Source organism: Pagrus major, chromosome 24 (genome assembly GCF_040436345.1).
Source record: "Pagrus major chromosome 24, Pma_NU_1.0".
NCBI lineage: Eukaryota > Metazoa > Chordata > Actinopteri > Spariformes > Sparidae > Pagrus > Pagrus major.
In genome coordinates this window covers 18,679,231-18,700,816 of record NC_133238.1, presented here as the reverse complement: position 1 = coordinate 18,700,816, position 21,586 = coordinate 18,679,231, and the positions used below count along the sequence as shown (strand labels likewise).

At 42.0% G+C, this 21,586-nt stretch overlaps 1 protein-coding gene across 1 annotated transcript; it reads left to right on the top strand.

Moving 5' to 3' along the window:
* Positions 1–532: 532 nt before the first annotated feature.
* LOC141020386 (SLAIN motif-containing protein 1-like) lies at positions 533–18,438 on the top strand. Its single transcript, XM_073495442.1, has 9 exons — positions 533–1,087; positions 4,351–4,487; positions 10,655–10,819; positions 10,898–11,011; positions 13,013–13,162; positions 14,907–15,278; positions 16,697–16,846; positions 16,929–17,271; positions 17,361–18,438. Exons 1-9 carry the CDS (start codon positions 660–662, stop codon positions 17,434–17,436), a joined length of 1,935 nt encoding a protein of 644 aa, XP_073351543.1. The 5' UTR covers positions 533–659; the 3' UTR covers positions 17,437–18,438.
* Positions 18,439–21,586: the final 3,148 nt, after the last annotated feature.

Below are 21,586 nucleotides of genomic sequence, written 5' to 3'. Positions count from 1 at the left end.
ACGTCATAATAACATAATTCAACTGAATATCAGAGAAAATCTTAACTTTTTTAAACACTTTTCATTAAATCTTAATATTTCTAACATTATTTTGATCTGAATATAAATGCAACACGTTTAAAAACGCTGTCATGACGCTCCTCTGCCACTAGATGTCGCCAGACGCGCGTAAATGCGGACCAGGTGTGTCTGCTGATTACAGCACACCTTTATCAGGTCTGAGCGTCGATTGATTAGATATCGATCAGCGGGGAAGCGATATCTGGTGCGGGATTGTGTCTTAAAGCAGATAAACACGTTTAAATCTGTTTTTTTTTTAAGATTACAGGTGAGTTTGTAGTAAAAACAGGATGTTGGCCCTGAGTTCAGACTGACAGGTGCTGCTTCTACCTGCAGTCAGGCTTGTGGGTTAAAGAGGAGGAGGTGTGTGTGTGTGTGTGTGTGTGTGTGTGTGTGTGTGTGTGTGTGTGTGTGTGTGTTATAATGTGTGTGTGTGTGTGTGTGTGTGTGGTGGGTGGAGTTACATCTCGGTCCAGACAGGCGGTACTAGACTGGTCCCTCCCGCCGGCAGCAGCAGCAGCAGCAGCCGCAGACAGACGCTGTGAGGCGGCAGCAGCAGCAGCAGCAGCAGCAGCAGCGGTCCGGACGCGTTTACGCACATGGAGGCTGCGGTGCTGAACCCCGCGATGGTGGCCGAGGTGGACCACAACAGCAACAGCCTGAACGCCGAGCTGGAGGTGAAGAAGCTGCAGGAGCTGGTCCGCAAGCTGGAGCGGCAGAACGAGCAGCTGCGGACCCGGGCGACGAGCACGTACGGCGGCGGCGGCGGGTTCTGCCTGCCCGGCCCGCTGCCCGGCCCGCTGCCCGGTCCGCTGCCCGCCCTCCTCCGACACGCGTCCTTCGTGCCTCCGGAGGAGCCTTTCGACTATTTCCTCCCGCACACGGGCGGGGACGGAGCTGCGGGGGAGGAGGAGGATGAGGAGGAGGAGGATGAGGAGGAGGACGGATCCGAGCCGTCGGTTCTGGACGAGCTGGAACTTTTGGACTTGAATTCTCTGTCCTGCTCAGACGAGTCAGACGAGACATGGTAACCATTTGTTGCTTTGTGTGCTTTTTCTGTGATGTGTCAGACACGTGAAGGCATCGTGTGTGACAGGTGTGATGGCCTCATTGTCTGCGGGGGTTCTGCTCCGGCCCGTCCGGACTCCTGCAGCCCGGACAAAGCGGCTCAGCTCGGGGGAGGCAGCTTGTTATCGGGCCTGTTATCAAGGCTGCAGCTCAGAATCAGACCAGAGGGACGTTTTAATGGCAGGAAATCACAAAAGTGTTGATGACCAGCTTCAAAAACACAGTTTATGTGACATCATGTGGCTGATTTAGCTTTAATTTAACTAAAAAATCATCATTTAATCAATTTCTTAGGAGCAAGACACTTAAAGAGCTGCAGAAATTAATCATTTAATTAATTAGTTGTCACCTATTGTGATCATCTTTCTATTACAGCCTGACTAAACACAATATTTGGGGCATATATACGTCATTTTTTTTGCATTAAACCCTCAATTGCTGTCGTTTTTACAGATTAACAATAAACTTAAGTGTCTAAAATGCCACCAGTGAACCAAAACTGTCAACTTCACTGAATATTTAATCATTTTAAAGGGGCTTTATGTAGTTTTAGAGATAAAATTCAAGCTCAGACTTTCAGTAACTTAAGATTTTTCTCTTCTGATCACAATTTCTTCCCCAAAACTACATAGTGAACGTTTAAAACTATCAGTTGTCAACTATTAAAGTAATCACCATCTATCTTGACGATCTTTTAATCGGTTTCGAGTTTTTATTTAAAGGAAAAAAGGTCAAAATTCTCTGATTCAGGCTCGTTAAATGTGAATGTTTTCTGGTTTCTTTCCTCCTCTGTGACGGTGAACTGAATATCTGTGGGTTGGGGACAAAACAAGACAATTTTCTGACATTTTAAAGACCAAAGTATTGATCAGTTAATCAAAAAAATGATCGACAGATGAACGGACAATAAAAATAGTCCTTATTTGGAGCCTTGGACATTTGAGGTGTTTGCAAAGACACGAAATCCAAAACAGGAAGTGAAATTGTGCTGATTTAGTTGCAACATGGCGGCTGAAGTGTCAACAGGAAGCTGCTCAGTGTGAGAACAGCTGCTCTCATTAGTAACTGATTGATTTAGCTTTATCAGTTTATCAATAAGTTGTCCATTAGAGGCGGTCTCCACCAGGAACCATCAGTGTATGTGCTTTATTTCACACTTAAAGGAACAGTTCACCAGAAAATGTAAATGCAGGCATTATGTGCTCACAGCAAAACAGTGTTGTAGCATTCTCCTAAACCACTGAAGTAGCTGGAGACTTATTTTAAAATGTAAAAAACAACCAAAAGAAACATAAAGTAGCTCCATACGACTCAATCCGAGCCCCGACATCTCAAAATTGATCTGAAAAGATGATATTTTCACCCTTTTTGAAGACGAAATCTTCACTGTAGCTGCTAAGCTAAAAGCGTTAGCAGCCACACCGTCTCAAGATCAACTGCGATGAAGATTATTAAGACAAGAGCAGATTAATCTTGCGATTTTACGTCAATAAACAAGTTGATTAATCAGCGAATCACTGCAGATGTTGTTGTAAAAATACACATAATAACACGTGTTTGGATTTGGACTCCAGTTGCCACTTTATTAGGTTCAACTAGCTGAAAATTAATTAACAAGTCGTATACAACAGTCCTGCAATCATCTCCTACACCTGTTCTTGTAACGATTATTTTCATTTTCTCGATGAATCGATCAGGTGTTTGGTTCTGAAAATGGTGAAAAAAGTCGATCAAAGCCCGAGAGGACGTCCTCAGATGTCTTGTTTTGTCCACAACCCACAGATGTCCAGTTTACTGCCATAGAGGAGGAACGAAACCAGAAAATATTCACATTTAAGAAGCTGGAATGAGAATTTGGACTTAAAAAAGGTGTTGATTCAACTTAATGCCCATTACAGCGGCCGTCTCTATTATTTCGTCCACCTCATTAACACCAGTGAGGGTCGACTACATGGCCTAAAACACAGGAGATCAAAAGAGTAATGATTCTGCACTGCAGCACATCAGATGAATCTTTTATTTGCTGGATTCATCCAGCAGGCGTTTCCCCTCCCTGGATCTAGGAATAGCACCAGTTGCGGTGTGTTTGCGTCCCCTTCAGGTCGAGCTCTATCTACCTGATGCCGCTGAAGGTTTTAATCTATAATTCAGCTTCCCTGCGTGTTTCGCCCGCAGAGAAGAAACGGTGGTGGAGGAGTTCAGGGCTGTCAGAATAATCTGATCCACTCCGTCTGAACAGAGCAGCTCGTCGTCCTCACATCTGAAAGGCTTAGCATCACCTTTTAAAGCCAGGGGAGAGATTTCTGAGAGTCAGGAGGAGAGGAGGTGAGGAGAGGAGGAGGAGGTGGTGGCACAAAGGAAAGATGGAGTCGTGATCTGTCCACACGGAGGAAAAGTCCCAACAGGGCAATTTCTTAATAATGTCACGACCATCACATCCTAGAGCGATGGCACCTGTTGCTTCAGGTACTTCCATTGTCAGGCCAATATTTACCCAAGAGAAAAACAAAAGAAAATGGCTTCCATATGCTCAGGAATTGGGTTTTTAAACAGAACGATTTAAAAGTTGTAAACTTTACTTTTTGTGGCAACATGGACGCCATCTTGTATCTTACTAAATGGTTAAATTTCAGAGTTTCGAGCCATGCTAGCAGCCGAGATTCACTCTGTCCACCACTCTGATCCAGATTGAAATATCTCAAACACTTTTGCATCCATTGGAATGAAATTTGGTGCGGACGTTCACGGTCCCCAGAGGACGAATCTCAGTAAAGTTGGTGATCCTCTGATTTTTCTTCTTGTGCCACCAGCTGGTCAAACATGTCACTCATCCTCTGAAAAATCAACTAACTCGATGATTGGCTTCCAAAGTTTTAACTGACGTTCATGGTTCCCAGAAGATGTATCCTCATGACTTTTCTCTAGTGCCACCATGAGGTTTTAGATGTTGACTAAAATGTCTCTGCAACTAGTGGATAGATTTGCCGTGAATTCTAGTTCAGTCATTTGTGGTCCCCAGAGGATGAATCCAAAAGGCTTGATGATGCCCTGACTTCTCTTTTAGTCCCCCCAGCAGGTCAAACGTCTACTATTTATTGTCCCAAGAAGATGTTTCCTCATGATATCAGTGATCCACTACTCGCTAAATATGGGCATGTTAGCACTGTCGCTACGAGCATGTTGCAGCAATTGTTTGACCCATTTGAATTTGTCTCTTTCCAGGTTGTATGTGTCGCCAAAAGCCCGAGAGTACTCAGACGATTCCCTCACACCTCTGCAGTGGTGCCGACAGGGTCTGGAGTCCCCCAAATCTGAGGTGGAGGCCGCCAGGAGATCGCTGTCCCTCCGACTGGAACAAGGTACGAGGCGACAGATTTGTTTGTGTGCGGAAAGAAACAGACTTTAATTGGTCCCGGGGGGATTGTGTCGTACAGTAAAAGAGCGGACGGTGCACAATGAGAGACAACTAGACAAACCACCACTGTTGTCATAGGATGTTTTAAAAGTTATTGTGCAACATCACATGGCTCTGTGCGTCAGTGATATCACACCATGAATTTGTAAACAAACTGTTCAGAAAACTGCAAGATCATCCAGAACCAGAAGTTTGTCTGTGTTAAAGATTACAAACCTTATTTATTTGCACTTTCTTAAAGCTGGTGTTGGTAAGATTGTAGAAACCAGCGAGAGCAAGCTACATTTTGAAAGCATCCGACTGAAAAGTTTAACACACTCTCTTAGCTTTTTTTAGTCTAATTAATACATTATTAAAACAAGTCATTTAAATACGACAATCATGTAAAATAGTCTTCATGAACATACCTCAGTCCGAAAAGGCTGCCTATGCTTTGTACGAACTGGGTTAGCTTGACTAATGGGCTATGTGCTTTGTGCTAACGTTAGCTGCAGAAGGCATCTGTTGCTGCCGCAGTTGCTCTGTTCTTTGGCCTCAGGGGCTGTGTGCTTTGTGCTACTGAATTAGCTAACTGCTGACCAACAGGCCAAGGGGCTATGTGCTTTGTGTTACTAATTTAGCTGCCGAACAGCAGGCTCAGGGGCTGTGTGCTTTGTGATACTCAATTAGCTGCTGAACAACGGGCTCATGGCAGCTACCTCATGTCTCACTCACCTGTAAGAACACCTTGTGTTTCAGTGCTACTGAAATAGCTACCTACTGAACAACAGACTCTGGGGCTGTATGCTTAGTGCTATGACACAGCTAGCTACTGAACAACAGGCTTAGGGGCGGTGTGTTTTGTGCTACTGAATTAGCTAGCTTCTGAACAACGGGCTCATGGCAGCTACCTCATGTCTCACTCACCTGTAAGAACACCTTGTGTTTAGTGCTACTGAAATAGCTAGCTTCTGAACAACAGACTCTGGGGCTGTATGCTTAGTGCTATGACACAGCTAGCTACTGAACAACAGGCTTAGGGGCGGTGTGTTTTGTGCTACTAAATTAGCTAGCTTCTGAACAACAGGCTCATGGCAGCTACCTCATGTCTCACTCACATATTATCATAACAGACTTCAACAACAAACATGGCTATTGTTAGTACTCACCACTGTCAAGCTAGCATGTTAGCATTGGGACATTTTGGCTGCACTTTCTCTTAAATTGTGCAACTAACTTGCTAATGGCTTTAGCAGATACTGAGCAGCTGGAGGTTGTCCACATGTCTGGAGCATACAGTAGCTTTTTATCTAATTCTTGGCTAGCAATGATTGTAACTTCACAAAGAGGAAGGGTTTCTTTCTAGACTCAGCGAATGTTAATATCACTTGCTGTCAGACCAGAATGCAAAAAAGATGCAAGATTCATCTTGATTTGAATAAGGTCCAGTTAAATAGCTGTTTGTGCATGTGTGGGAGTTTCTCGCTGACTAATGAAACGATGCTGGAACGTCTCTGTGGAGTTGAGACTTCATGTTTCTCCTTTCCGTGTCCATTTTATGTTTGTCTCCTCAAGATGTCTTTGTACTCAGCCACAGTGTTTTTGTTTCTCGGTCGTACTCTACGGACTGAACCAAAGGCTGAGACAGTGGATTAGTTTGCAGGATGCTCTTCTCCTTCAGGCTATTTTAAACTGATGTGTACACAGCTTTTTAGGTGCCTTGCCAAAAATCACAGGAGCTCAGTGAATCACACAGCACAAAGCTTTGCCAAGAAGAAGTGCTAAATTGTTTCTCGTCTAGACTTAACAGCTCAATGCTCTCGCTGCCTTGTGAAGGAAGCAGAGAGGAACCAGAATTAGTATAATTTTCTTTAGTTTGAGATGGATCCCTGGTGGGTAATCTGTTAGTCTGTATTGATCATCTCACAGCTAATTTGTAGCTCTTTCTATAATGGATACATTTGGAGAATTACAGTTTTTGGCATCATTTACTTGTAGAAAAAGAAGCAGTTGTGGATGTTTTTTAAACCTCGTCAGTAGAGGGAAGAAACTTTGCATCGGAGAATCAACTTTGTTCCACACATTCTTCTTCCTGTATCACATTGACTATAATGCCACTTCAGAGCCATCAGTTCAGTCAGAGATTGGGGTGTTTAATGCTAGTAGCAGCTAATGTAGCAAGACCTGTAAACAGACTTGGATGTGGGAAATCATGTTCCCCTTTATTTTCTGCTTCATCATACTTTAAGGTTGCTACTAACAATTATTTAAACTGTTGATAAGTCTTCGGGTTATATTTTCGTCATTAATTATGCAAATGTTGGTCTATAAAATGTGTTTGAAATGCATCGTACAGTCGTCCAAGTGGAAAAAAGTGAAATATCAATGTGATGCCCAATGTAGTGTTATGTGAAAAGACACCTTTCTTTTTTTATACTTTCTTTTTTTCTAGGCTGGTTTCTACAAAAGTATAGTCATTGACTTGTAGGGCTGACCCGATTGCTTCGAAGCATCTACGGTTGCCATGGTAATCGACATCCAAATAGGTATTCAAAGGAGGGAGACAGAATTGGGCCGATGGACGATGCCATCGATTATTGCCCAGTTTGGCGAACCCAAGACACGGCTACATTGGTGGCAACGGTGTTTCTTTTCTGCAGCCACTGCTGGTGTGTTTCATTCAATCGTGCCGTTTCAAGCAACTGAGGCTGAAACCAGCTACGCTACATGTAGCGAAGAGACAATGACCCTTTTAAACATGGGACAGGAATGTACTGTATGTTGGACGCTTGGCTGGTAGGGATGAAAGCAAGTTGATGTGAGAGTCGCTTAGGTGGTGATGGTGATGGTGAGACAGCCGGAGTTTCTTTTATCGGCTTTTTGGAAGCCAGGTAATAACTAAAAATGACCATCCAGAGATACTTTTCCTTCGTGGCCTCGATGAGCAGGTTGAAGCTGGCTCACCTTCATCACTTCACTGTGACTAATGAGGCTCAACAGGGGCAGTAGGTCTTAATCTGTCCATGCCTCATAGCATTAAGCAGATCGGGCTTGCAGGGTCATCTGACCTGCTTGTCTGTCATGATTACGAGCATTGCTTAACTATATAATGCAACACTGAGGAAGGAAGAAGCAGTTCTGAAGAACAAGGAAGCATGTTTGAGGAAGTAAAGCAGGAAGAAGCGACAGAGCTTCCTTAAAAGTAAAGTCAGCTTGTTGCATCAGCTGAGAGAATATTTAAAATATTCAAGCAAATAGACTCATGAGTCTTGAGTCCAGATGTAGAGTCCTTCGCCCTGCTGCCTGTGAAGTGTGAATGCAGACAACAGCTCCCACGGTCTCTGGTAAACAGGCAGCTTAACACCCAGAAGTCTTTAACGAGAGGCGATGGATCACCGGCGTGGGCGAGTTTATGTGTGCGTGCGAAGCCGCTCTGCCTTCCCACACTTTCAAAATAATAAGGTCATTATCTACAGGATTTTCAAGACTGCGTTTGTGTCCGACTGCTCTTTCGCCTTCAGTCAGTTCAGTCGGCTCACGAAAGCTTCCACACTTGTTGTAATATTTTCTGGTGTGGTGACACTTCACACATTGACATTCAAAGTTTAGGTCAAGAAAATCATCCAAGAATATTAGTGGTTGCAAGGAAAGTTCCTCGTCGTAGGGAATAGTTTGACACTAGTCACTGCACCTGGTCAGAAGTTAGTCCGACACACAACCCCGACGGTCGACTGTAGTTTATACACTGCAAATGTATTACAGATTAAACAAACAATGCATAACTTGTTAAGCTGGTGAGCTTTAGAGGTGCTCGTTCCCAGATTTTGTAACTTTCAGACGGAGCCAAGTTAGCTGTTTGCCCCCGTTTCCAGTCTTTATGCAAAGAAATGCTAAACTAACGTGCAGCTCGAGACAAAACTGTGTGGAAACGAGGCGTCAGGGTTACATATTGAATGTAGAGACATAAGGGTGGTATCAATCTTCTTATCTAACTCTTGTCAAAGCAGCTAGCAAGCGCTTTCCCCCAAAATTTCAGATATCAGATACCAAAAAATTACAATTTATTCAATATTACATTAAATAATGTAATTACTGTTGTCCAGTATAAAACAAAACCCTCCACACATGTTATATAAAGCTCCAAAATGAGTCACTAAACATTTTCTTTGTTTAGTATGCTTGCAATCTGTCAGTTTTCTCCCTCATCAAACTGGAAAACGAGGCCATTGTTGCATTTCCTGGCGTCCGCATACATTTGGCCGGCGTCTGCAGCCGTTCTCTGCCAGTATCTGGGCCACGGCGGGCGACCTCTGACTCGTCTCAGCCCTGTGAAGTTGCAGCAGCTGTGCAGCTTGTTGCATCAGAGGCTAACGGTCCTCTGCTGGAGCCCGAGCATCACTGTGAGGAATCCTCCCACCAGCTCGGCCCGGCTGTCTCTCGCTCGCTCTCTCTCTCTGCCGGCGGAGGCTGAGTACAGTGAAATGGAGAGCTGTTGCCGTGGCAACCATTTACATGAAAGGAATACACCCGCCACCTCCACCAACACCACCTCCACCACCCCCTCATAGATAAATGGCTTATATTCGCATTGACAGGTAACACAGAGAAATCCTCCCCCTGCACCTTTAATAAGATGCACGACGCAGCACATTTTTATTCTTCTTTGTTCTCAGCTGCTTCAAGTTTCTCCTCTACGTCCATGAATAGTAACTGAGGTGTGTGTGTGTGTGTGTGTGTGCGTGTGTGTGTGTGTGTGTTGTCTGTCTGAGGCGCTCAGCACCAGGTACAGCTGCAGTGTGCGAGCAGCTCTTGTTGTGTTGAATGCAGCTTTGTTGTGGCGTGTTGAATAGAGCGGTTGGTGACAGTCACAGTGACGGTGAGGTAACCGCTGCACAACACTGCCCCTCTCTTCATGTCTGTGTGTCGTGTATGAATATTTCTGGATTTATGTTTGTTGTTGTTGTTCGAGTCAGTTTGTGGTTTCGGAGCTTTGAGGTGTCTGTGTTGGTTTGTTTTTGAAGTTGTGTTCATGTTCTGTAAAGACTGATTATTTAATTTTAAAGTAAAAGTGTCGAACATCGTCTGGTTTCACCTTCTTAAATGTGAGGATTTGCTGTTTTTCTTTGTCGTTCATGTCAGTAAATGAAGAGTCTTTGGGTTCGGGTGGTACAGCAGCGGATACTTCTGTATCTTTTGCCAGACGGCAGCAGGGTGAAAACGGGCCCGATTTTAAACTTCCAAAGCAGGGCTAATAATTAAATCCATTTTATGTCGAAATCATTGTTGAGGAAAGAAGCTGCTTTGTAGTTCGGCTGTATGGCAGTGAATACTTCTGTATCTTTTGCCAGGCGGCAGTCGATACATGGCCAAAGTAAATTTTCATGCAGAAATGGGAGTCTCTTTGGGTTTTGACCGAACAAAACAAGACATTTAAAGACATTTTTCACTATTTTCTAACATTAACAAACGATTAATCATCAAAATAATCTGCAGATTAATTGATATGGAAACTAATCGTTAGTTGCAACCTTAGCGGGTTGGATATCCCTGATACTGTAACTTTAATTTTGTATTAAAATGTGTTTATTAGCTTATGTTAATCACCATTTGTGAGACGAATAATATTTATGGATTGCAGGCATCTGAAAGAGAAACATCTGGAGTGTCTCCACTATTATTTGTAAGTGATCAAATGGGATTTTTGTGCCCAGACGTCACCAACATGGAGTCCTGCTTCCAAAAAGACCTCACTCCAAACGGTTTATATGAGGAACGAGTGGTTTGACACATGCATTATGAGGCTTTCCAGTGCCGCTTCCTGTCTTATTTTGTGATTTATTTATTTATTTTTCTGTCTTTGTTATTTAAATGTGACAAAAATATGCCATAAAAGGTAAGACATCAAAGAATAGGACACGAAAGACACGAGACCAAAGGAAATAAAAGGACAAAAGAGGGAGAAGACAAAAGGAGTGAGGCGAGTTAGAGAGAGAAGGGAGTGATTGATGTGAGGAAACTGGGGCGTGTTGATAAACAAAATGAAAGAAGAGAAAAATGCGTATTGTTCCTTTTTCAAATGATACTAATAAGAATACTTGTCTGGATGTATAAATGTTTTCTCCTCCTCCTCAGTCTCCAGGTGGCGTAGCTCCCTCTCCAGCCCTTCCCCCACCTCCTCCACCTCCTCCACCCCCGGCCCTCCTCCTCCTCTGAGCCGAGTGGCCGGAGTGTCGCCCATCGGTGCTTCCTCCCCGTTAGCCAAACCCTGCTCCGCCCCCCAGCCGTCTGACAGACACGGTAACCTCACAACTTCTTCTACTGTAGCTGATGTTTTGAGATTCAACCCTTGAAGTCACACTCCATTTTCTCCCTCAGCTCCATCCTTCTCCTCCCCGCTCCACCCGATCCTCCATCGGACGCTGAGCCCCTTGGCGAAGGAGCTCTCCCCTGTAGCCGAGAGGACTCCCACGTTCTTCCCTCACCATCGCAGTAAGCTTCAGACGCCCCCCTTCCTGCTTTTTCCTCCTCATGTGGAGCAGAAACACGAAACTGAATGTTCCTCTGTTGATCAGCATATTAATGTGCAGGTGAAGACGCCGCGTACAGAACTGGGTCAGCCGCGAGCTTTATGACACGTTATTTCAACTTGTGAAGTCGTGGGAGTGAGGAGAATGTTTTCTCTGCAGCAGCTTCGAGCTGCGTTTTCAGTCGCAGGAATCAAAGCGAGCCGCAGCCTCTCTGTGCGTTACTGGTGGTGGAAGAAAAACTAATGCTCCAGACTCGGCAGAGGGCGAAGCTGCAGGGAACTGACTGCCACAGGGGCAACTGACTGCCACAGGGGCAGCTCTGGTGGCTCTTCAGCCCCAGGATCAGTGCCATGACGGTGCAAGTCCAAACAGAGATACGGCACTAATACTCTTGAGATACGCTGTGTGTTGTTTCACGTTTCAAACTCACTTTCATCTCACTGTTATAATATTCAGAGCCATAGCAAGAACTTCTAGAAATCCCACCAACCAAACTCCATACGGATTTTTGAGCGTTTTCGGCTTTAGACCAGAATCAGGTGTGAAACCAAAAACTTTTATTTAATCCCGACTCCTGCGTGTTTGTGCAACAATTAGTCGACTAATCGGCAACTATTTAGATTGTCGGACATTCGTAAGTAATTTTTCACGCAAAAATGGCCGAAAAAAAGGTTTTCATCCTCTAACATATGGATATTTTCTGTTTGATATCATATGAAACTGAATAAACTGTGATCTTTCTGCACCGCCTGTGTGTCACCAATAAAATGTTCTGATATTCAGAGCCATAGCCAGGATTTTAGAAATACCGAGTCCAAATTCCACAAACCAAACTCCATAAGGATTTTTGAGTATTTAAAAAAAAAAAACATGAAAATAACTTCTTAATAATACTTTCTGAAAGTGTTATCTTTGTATATTGTGACAATAATAAGAAAGACACAAACATGTATTGTACTGGTAGCTAGCTTCAGCTGCAAAACGACTACCAGGCAGCTCATTGAGGCCTACGCAGCAGGTATGAAATGTGTCAGTAGTGAATATTAATAGCAGATTTATGTCTTACTTGTCTGCATCCTTTGGAAAAAGACATTTCCGGGCCTTTTTAATACTAACACATTAGTGAATCTGACAAGCTGTCAGCTTAATATGCTAAAAGGAACAGGCCCAATGCCATTTTAGTGTCGGTGTTTGGAAGATTCGTGGCTTGTTAAAGTAATACGTCCAGTTTTTACTTCACTGGCTGTCGGGTGAAAGGATCGGTCATTATCTGTGCTCTTGTTCAAATCTCCAATTAGACTGAATTGACCTCCAGCTCGTCTCCTGAAGTGGTGGCGAAACAGAGACAGGAAGTGACTCTTAGGGGCGCCGTCTTTAGCGAACTTTAGCAGTTTAGTTGTGCAGATTTTAGATATTTGCACGAGTGCTTATAGTTTGGAAAAAATCCAATTTCTGCAAACATTTCTGGTCCAGATTACTGAGAATAATCACGTTTACCTCGCTGGAAAAACACTTTGAATGCTGTCGATGGAAGTAGTTGGATAAAATATGACCCAATAAAGGGAGCAGAAATGTTCTCCTGTGTGACCACGTAAGAGCAAAATGTGACAAAAGTAATTATAATAACACAAACGATGGAAGGATTATTTTAAAGAGCAGTTCAGAGCTCAGATTTTGATGCATATCATTAAGCGGGGAGACGCTGGTATAACCTCTGTGATAATATTCTGCCTCACTGCTGCTTAATAGGCTCTAATTCTCGCAGCCAAGTATCCGAGTCCATTAGTTTGGATCCTTCATCTTCATGTGGAGGGCACTCAGAAGACTCGAGGGGGCTTTTCTCATTACCGAGCTGCCAAAACTCTCATTTGTTTAACTCTGTGGTGGAGTCGTAACGAGCTCCAGAGCAGGAAGAAGCTGCAGATTCTGTTTTCTCACACCGGTTTTTGTTTTCGTTTTGAAGGCCGCAGCCTCCGACGCTCCACCCTCAGCCCCCAGTCGTCCATGGACAGCGACCTCAGCGCTTCAGAGGTGGAGGACGACTCCATCGCTCTGGGATACAAACTGCAGGACCTCACCGACGTCCAGGTGATGGCCCGACTGCAGGAGGAGAGTAAGTTATTTACCACGTCTGACGGCAGTTTTTCTCTCCGCTGCGCAGCTCTGCTCTGAGAGATGGTGTATAATTACAGCTCTAAATTGTAGGGAATTTGGCTCGCTGCATGCTGCCGCGGTTGTTTCTTATTTTAGGTCAGTGGTTCCCAAACTGTGGGGCCGGAGGCGTGAGTGTAGGGTTGAATAAACCATCTTCACAGCAGATATTTGACTCGTTCACAGGTGTAACTAACGACATTAACTGCTTCACTGCATCAGAAGTGTTTTTTTAAAACCAAGCTGAGGTCTGTGAATAAGATTTTATCTACATTCATTTACATTTTGCAAACATGTTTCCAGACAGGAATTCTGGTATTTTGTTGCAAACTTTCACTTTTAATTTGCTCACCAGACGTGGAAACATTCGTGAAAAGAAAGTCTGTGTTTTCTTGATGATGGGTTATGTTAAAATTCACTAATTTTGTTACCAGTATATAAAAATGCAATTGGTTGCAGTTTGATAGTTCAAAGCCGACTTTGACTTGATCCAGAAACACTGGTTCTCAAAGGGCCCAAACTCGCTTTGAGCACAAAGAGGGAAAAAAAGAAACCGATAATTCAGAAGAGTTTTTTGTTTTTAATTCTGACGAATTCTTTTAAAAATTCTGACAAATTCTTTTAATAATAAATAATAATAATAATAATTGATAATACTTAAATAAAAATTCCGAGGAATTCTTTGAAAAATTTCGAGGAATTTTAATTAAATTCTTATTAATTACTAATTTATTTTTATTTATTTATTTTTTATTTTCCAAAGATTTTTTTCTAAAAATTCCGAAGTTTTTTTTGTTTTAAAAAAATCTGGGTTTTTTTTCATTTTTGTTTTTTCAAAAAAACTGATTTTTTTTTTTTTTGTTTTCAAAAAAATCTGATTTTTGTTGTTTTTCAAAAAATCCGGGTTTTTTTAATCTTTTTTTGTTTTTTCAAAAAATCTGGGTGTTTTTTTTGTTTTTTCAAAAAATCTGATTTTTTTTGTTTTTCAGAAAAATCTGATTTTTTTAAAAGAAATTTGTTTTCAAAAAATCTGATTTTTATTTTGAAAAAAAATTTTGTTTTCAAAAAAGTCTTGATTTTTTTTTTTTTTTTTTTTTTCAAAAAATCTGAATTCTTTTGTTTTTTTAAAACTTCAGAAATTTTTGATACCAGCAGCATGCAGAGAGCTAGAAGAATGAACTAAAAAGCTAAAAATGAACTGGAATATCAATGGTTGATCCATAATTGAAGATATATTTAATTAAACGCTATATAAACATTTAGCAAAGTGTTGCTAATGCTAACTTTCCGTACTTGACAGTTCTTGATGTTACACACACGTTTTGGTCGGATCCAAAAACTTTAACAAGTGATCTTAAATATTAATCTGCATTTCAAGTAAAATCTAGTAAAAAAATTCTGAATGTTTTTGTGAAAACTGTTTCCGTGTTGTGTATTTTGTCTGTATTTCAGTTTTTTCTAGTTGTCTGTGTGTCATTGTTTGCCAGCTCTCTTCTCATGCTGTCCATCTGTCTCTATTGTTCCCTCCTCTTTAATATTTTAACATATGGCACCAGATCTCAGAGCCCATCGCTACTTCAGCTTCATTAACCCCAGGAGGTGATGATTGTCTGTGTGTGTGTGTGTGTGTTTGTGTGTGTCCCTACCATGTGTGTTTGTGTATGTGTGTGTTTTGCCCCGCTGGTCCTCATATCTCGCTCCCCCAGGTCTAAGACAGGACTACGCCAGCACGTCGTCGGTCCTGGCCAACCGCCGCAGCCAGAGCTTCACCTTCCAGCTCAGCCAGCTCAGCGCCGGCCCCGACCTGGAGGAGGAAGACGAGGAGGACGACGAAGACTACGGCCTCCTGCCCCCGCCGCAGCCGCGCCTCACCCGCCTTCCGCACTCCCACACCTTCTCCAGCATCCGAGACTGGCGAAGAAGCACAAGCTCCCTGTGCACCCCACCTTCCACCCCTTCAACGCCGCCGTACCCTTCCGCTGGGTTCGCCTTCCAGCCTCCGCCCCAGGGATTGGGACTGGGGCTGGGCCTGGGCAGCCTCAGCGCAGCCGAGCCCCAGGGCTTCAGACCAGGATCAGGTGAGACATAACTTTTATCTAACGAGTCTCCCGAACGTCTGAGCAGATTCTTACTGAAGACGAGGTGAAGAGAAGGCAAGACCAAACGGCAGCAGGCAATTAACGTAATCATAATCAAAGTAAATTTTCGTGCAAAATTGGCAAAAAATGTTCAGATTTTCCTAATTTCTCTGTTCGATATCATATTAAACTGAATATTTGGGTGTTTTGGACCAACAAAACAAGACATTTAAAGACATTACCTTGGACTTTTTCAGTATTTTCTGACCTTTTGTGGACTAAACGATTAATCAATTTCATCTAGAAAACAATCAGAAGATGAATCGATAATAAAAATGCCAGTAGATCAAGCTCTGCCGGTGTTTGAGTCTTTCAGCTAATTGTTTTGGTTTTAAAGTGCATAACTAACTGTTTTCTGTCATTCTCATTCCTCTTATTTACGTCTTTATTTATTTTTTTTATTATTTCTTTTAGCAAAAAAGCTGTGCCATGCACCAAATGGCTGCCAACCAGTGTTAGCGACTTGCTAGTGTAGCATTTAGCTGCAAAAAAGACTAAATGTTTCCTTCAGGAGATGGCAGAGACCAAAGCAGAGCTAATAAAAAGTCATACAAACGTAAAGAAATACTCACATTTCAAGAATAATGCTTAAATTCAGTTATTTGTTTATCTATTTTGAATTTTGGCACCTTCAGTCCTCCGTAGTTTCAACCTTGCTCACCTTGAAATCTACCACTGTGATCTCTGAACACCACTAATCAGTTATCTCTTTGTTTACATGTTGTTGTACGTGAAATATTTACGTGTGTATTTGTATATTTGTGTGTGCTGTTGGCCGTATTGTTTTGGGGAAACTTCGTCGTGGCGTCCAGCCGATTTTGAGAGTAAGTCGACATCGTTTTACACTAAACTCAGAAGTCTCTAACCTTGACTTTGTTTATGATCATTAATCCAACTTTTTTTGATGAAGACATCCACTAATTCATCACTTCTAAATGTGTCTCTTTACATTTTGAGACGTTTCCCCACCTCCGCTCTTTTAATCCTCCATCGACGCCCCAAACTGACCCACACCGATGTTCCCTCCACGTAATAATAACTCTGTCTAAGCCTCTTGTACAACCGCTCTTAAAGCTCCCAGACTGGCGTGTGTTTCCGCTCTGAGACGAGAGAGAGTTTGATGGGATTAAGAGTTAGCGAGTGTATATCTGACTGAGGGGGCTGGAAACTAGCTGTTACGCTAAAGGAGATCACAGCCAGCTTTATGAGCCGTCTGATGGGATGGAGTCGGAATAAAAGAACAGGCAGGACCGACAGCTAACTATACGTAACGGTGTTTTGTGTCTTTCTGCATTAAAGTGCATCTTTTATCGTCATTTGTTCACATCTGTGTGGGTTTATCTGTGTGTCTCTGTTAGATAAGCTGCGGAGGAGCATGCCTAACCTTGTCAGAGCTCCCAGCATGCCCAGTGTGCCCATTCCAACCAATCCCAGCGCTTCCCCTTGTTTGCTTCGTAACAGCCAGAGTTTTGATTCGTCCAGCGGGCTGACTCGACTGCAGTCCTCCAGTAAGACACCTGCTCTCCTCTAATAATTTAATTAAAAGTGTTATTCAGCAGCAGGATCACTGATTTTTCTTTTTCCCCTCAGTCCCCTCCCCCGGCCAGCTGCAGAACAGGGTCCAGAGCGTCGGGAACTTCACCTCCTTGTCACGTCAAACGTTAAAGGCCACCGCCTACGTCAGTCCCACAATCAAGGGCTCGGCCTCCATGCCGACCTCCACCAGCCTCCAGTCTCTGAGCGGCGGCGGCGGCACTGCGGGGGGTAACAGCGGGGTGGGCAGCGGGATCCCAATGCTCAGTAAACCACCTGGCGGAGGTGGGACGCCCACTTCGACCCCGACCACTCCCCGCAGCGGCCTGCCCCGCCCCGCCTCCTTTGTTGGCACCCCAAGCTCCGCCCCTCGCAGCAAGGTGGCCCAACCAACACGAAGGTAAACCCTTTGAATATTTAATCTAATCTCCTATAAAAACAAAGGTGTTGGTTACATCCTGAGTCAACTTTGACTGATCTCTCCCTCAGTTTACTGACTCCTCCAAAGAGCTTGTCCACCCTCAGTGCCCTTCGTGACAGCACCTGGAGAGACGGCTGCTACTGATGACGACCCGGTGCGGTAGTGCAGTGGGCTGCCCCGCTGGCTGGGGTAACTCGCTACACCTCAACATGGGGGAAAAAGGGGGACGTTTTGAATGGGTTTTTGACCAAAAAGTAAACTGTTAACTTCACCTTAAATCTGAGATCCTGCATAGAATAGTTCAAAACAGTGGAGGGTCTTCACGTGTCGTCAATCCGATTCTATGCAGAATTTCTTCGGGGAAGGCGGGTTATTTTTTTTTTCTTCTTCTCTGGATTTGAGTGAGTTTGGTTCGTGCCAAGTGGGAGTCGCTCCCTGTTGCTCTTGTGCAATAAAACCACTGTCTTTAGGCGACCAGTAATACTAACCTGCTGAAGAGGGCTGCCAGTTTTTATGATGCGATTCTTCACAATACTGTATTTATTTATTTATATATTTATTATTTTGAATAAAACGTTTTTTGACTAATCAGGTGTTTTTTCCCTTCTGGCAACAAGCGCCAACGATGCTGCTAAAAAATGTAATCAGTCCCTGTTCGTTTGGGCACATTTGGTCTAATTTTTACAAGACGTTTAAAGTATGTATTCGTGTACAAATCTTAACTATTCAGTGTGCATACATATAAATATATATTGATGCAATATTATTGAATTTTAAATGTGAATCTTGACCAAAAGGAAAATGTTTGAATGTGTTTTACAAAAATTGTCTCACCACAGACTTTGTGCATATTAACACTTTAAAATTGACCTATAAGGGATCTGTTCTTGTTGCACTTTGTATATTTTTACGTTCTGTTTACTGATGTTTGCACTGCTTTTACTTTGTATCTTCTGGATTTAAGGGGAAAACAAACTGTTAATTAAGTGTTTTTGGGGGAGATTTCACAGTTGTACACGGCATAATGTAGCACCCTCTGTTTGTAATATTTGACTTGTGTTTTTCACATTTCACAAAATCCCGACACTTTTGTTACTGTGATGGACTGAATGAGTGGAACATTTTAATAAAACACACTGAATTAAAGACGACTGTTTTCTTCACTTCTTTGTGTTGAAACTGGATTTATATAATCCCATCAGTATGCAACAGGAGAGGCTGGTTAGTGACATCTCAATGTTGCCATCTAGTGGTAGATGTTCAGACAGCTCACTGTGGGTTTAATACAAACAACTACAAAGTATTTCCCCAGAAAGACCACATGAATAATACATAACTTGAATCTGAACCCAATGATGTGATTTGAATTATGTGAAATATGGAGGACAAAAGAAGACTTTTTCATTATGAAATAAATAAATATAAATACATGCTGAATAATTACAACACAAATAAATCCTAAGTTTGATAAAACATTTTGTAAAAAATAAATAATTAAAAATTAAAAACTAGATCCATAGATACCAGTCGCCTAAATATGCCAGATTTTTTTTTTTTTCATCGGGATCCGTCCATTATTCCCTGAGAAATTAACAAAATATACACATACTCTACCTAATCTCTATAATCACTCCTCTTGGACACTTACCATATTATGTTTAATTGTTATTATCTGTATTTTCTGATCATCTATTGTCTTTCTTGTTGTTTAATGTTGTTTCTTTGTGTTTTTTTTTTCTGTGTGCACTGGTTTGTTTTGTAAACTGATAAAGTTTACAAAACAAACCAGTGCACACAGAAAAAAAAGAAAAAAGTGACAAAAAAGAAAAAAAATCCTGGATACGTCACTTTATCCAGATCCACACCAAAAGTTAATTGGTTCTATTGTGGGCCAAAACCCATCCTCTAGCCAAGTTTCATGGAAATCCGTTCAGTAGTTTTTGTGTAATCCTCGTAACAAACCAACAAACAAATGGACACGGGCAAAAAACAACTTCCTTGGCAGGGGTAATATTTTGATATGAATTTTTTTTTTAATAATTAAAATGCATATATAAATAATACATATTTTAATACTGATAAACTGGACAAATACTTTTTTTTTAATCAATCTAATTATTTATATATTTATTGACAAGAAAGTAAAAAAAAACACCTTATCTTGCAATGTAAAAGGAAATGAGAAAAAATTACTGGATCTGTCACTTTATCCAGATCCACCCCAAAAGTTAATGAGGTCTCTTCTGGACCGAAACTCAAACTCCATCCAAGTTTCATGGAAATCCGTTTAGCATTTTTTGTGTAATCCTGGTAACAAACCAACAAACAAATGGACACGGGCAAAAATATTTTTATTTGAAAAAAAAAAAAAAAGTTTAAATACTGAAATAATTAAAAAATTTAAGAAATTGTAAAAAAAAATACAAATTAAATAACACAAAGGTTTCTTGAACGTGGATTATGAACTAAAACTGTGACCAGCGAGGTGTGATGGTCGAGCTTCAGCTGCTGATGTCGCCGTGTTTGATGAGTTTGAAGCCCCGAAGCTCTTAATATTATTATATATTATTATATATCACTAATGTTGCTCTGAAGTGGGTGTTCAGCTGATTTATGTGATGATGACATGGGCGAACAGAGCCACTAGATGGAAGCAGAATCTAAGACAGACGGCTGAAATGTTGTTTTCATGCTTGTAAGCGCTTGTTGCACTGCTGCCTTCAGACTGTGAGGTTTTTGGGTTCAAGTCTCTGTTAATCTTTATATTCTCAAAGTGAAATTATTGCTCTCCTGCACATTTATTGATATTATAGGTGCTGTTAACTGCAAAAACTGTATAGAGGAGTAGCTCAGTAAGATAAGATGCTACTGTTGTTGATACCTGAAGGGTTGAGGGATCAAGTCCAGGCTCATCTATGGTTGCGGGTTGAGGGTTCAAAACCAACCGGTGCTCTGACAAACCTCCATAAAACACAAAGGAACGCAACAACATACATCTAACATATATTTAAAGTTATACATGACAGGTTTGAGATCTGGAGATGTGATTACAAGTTGGAAAACAAACTTAATTGTTTGTTCTTGAGGTACTCTGATGATCCAGGTACTGAACACAAGCAGTCTTTAGTCTTCAGCTAGAGTGTTGGACTTGCTCAAGTAACCTGTTTCTCACAGGTTTGAACTCACAACCTGCTAACTTTGGCTCAGTCTTCTTAGTTGCTGAGCTATTTGTCCTGAAGTATTTTTCCTTCATTAGGGCTTTTCACTTTTTCTTTTGGATAACAGACTCCTAAGTCAAAGGTTTGAGTGAGGATCGAACCCACAGCCTAAAAATCTACAAGGACACCCCTTAATATCCTGAGCTACTTGATCAGGGGTGCTACTACCCTGTTTCTTGGAGCTTTTCAGTCTTCCTCTTGGTGTTGGACTTCAAAATGAATGAATCTCACATCCTGAGAACTTCTGATCCTTCCTCTAACATGTTGAGCTATTAGATCTAAGATGATGAACTGATGTTTCTGAGAGCTTTTCACGTTTTCTTTTGGGTGACAGACCTCAAAACTGACAGATTAGAGCGGGGATTGAACCCACACCCTTGAAAAGTCAACGATAGATCTCTAATACTCTGAGCTATTTGATCTTGGACGTGACACTAAGGTTTCTTGGAGCTTTTGATCCCTACTCTTGGTGTTGGACTTCACAGAACCTCTGAAGGACCAAACATTCAGCCTCTGAAACTCCAACATGAGCTATTGGATGAGAGTTAAAACTGCTGTTTCTCAGAGGTTTTTAACTTTTTCCTTTGGCAGCCTGGCCTTCAAAATTCACTGAAGCTTTCACTTTTTTTTAAAAAACGGACTTCAAGTTTAAAGGTTTCATCGAGGATCGAACCCACACGCTAAGAAACTACAAGTAGATGTCCAACATCATGAGCTATTCCTTCAGGGGTTATGCTGTGTTTTGTGGAGGTTTTGAGTCTTCTTCTTGGTGTTGGACTTCAAAATTCACAGAGCTACCTGAGGATTTACCTCAGAGCTACTGATCAGTTTTCTAACATGCTGAGCTATTTGACCCGAGGTGCTTCACATCTATTTCTTAGAACTTTTACAGCAGGTGATCGAACCCAGATACTTCTGGAGAGATCTCTAACATCCTGAGATATCGATGAAGAACACTTCTTACCCAATTCTTCTTGGTGTTAAGACTTCAAAATTCACAGAGTTACCCGAGAATTGATCCTACAAACATCCTCAAAATTTGATATCAGTCTTATAAAATGCTGATCAAGGCACCA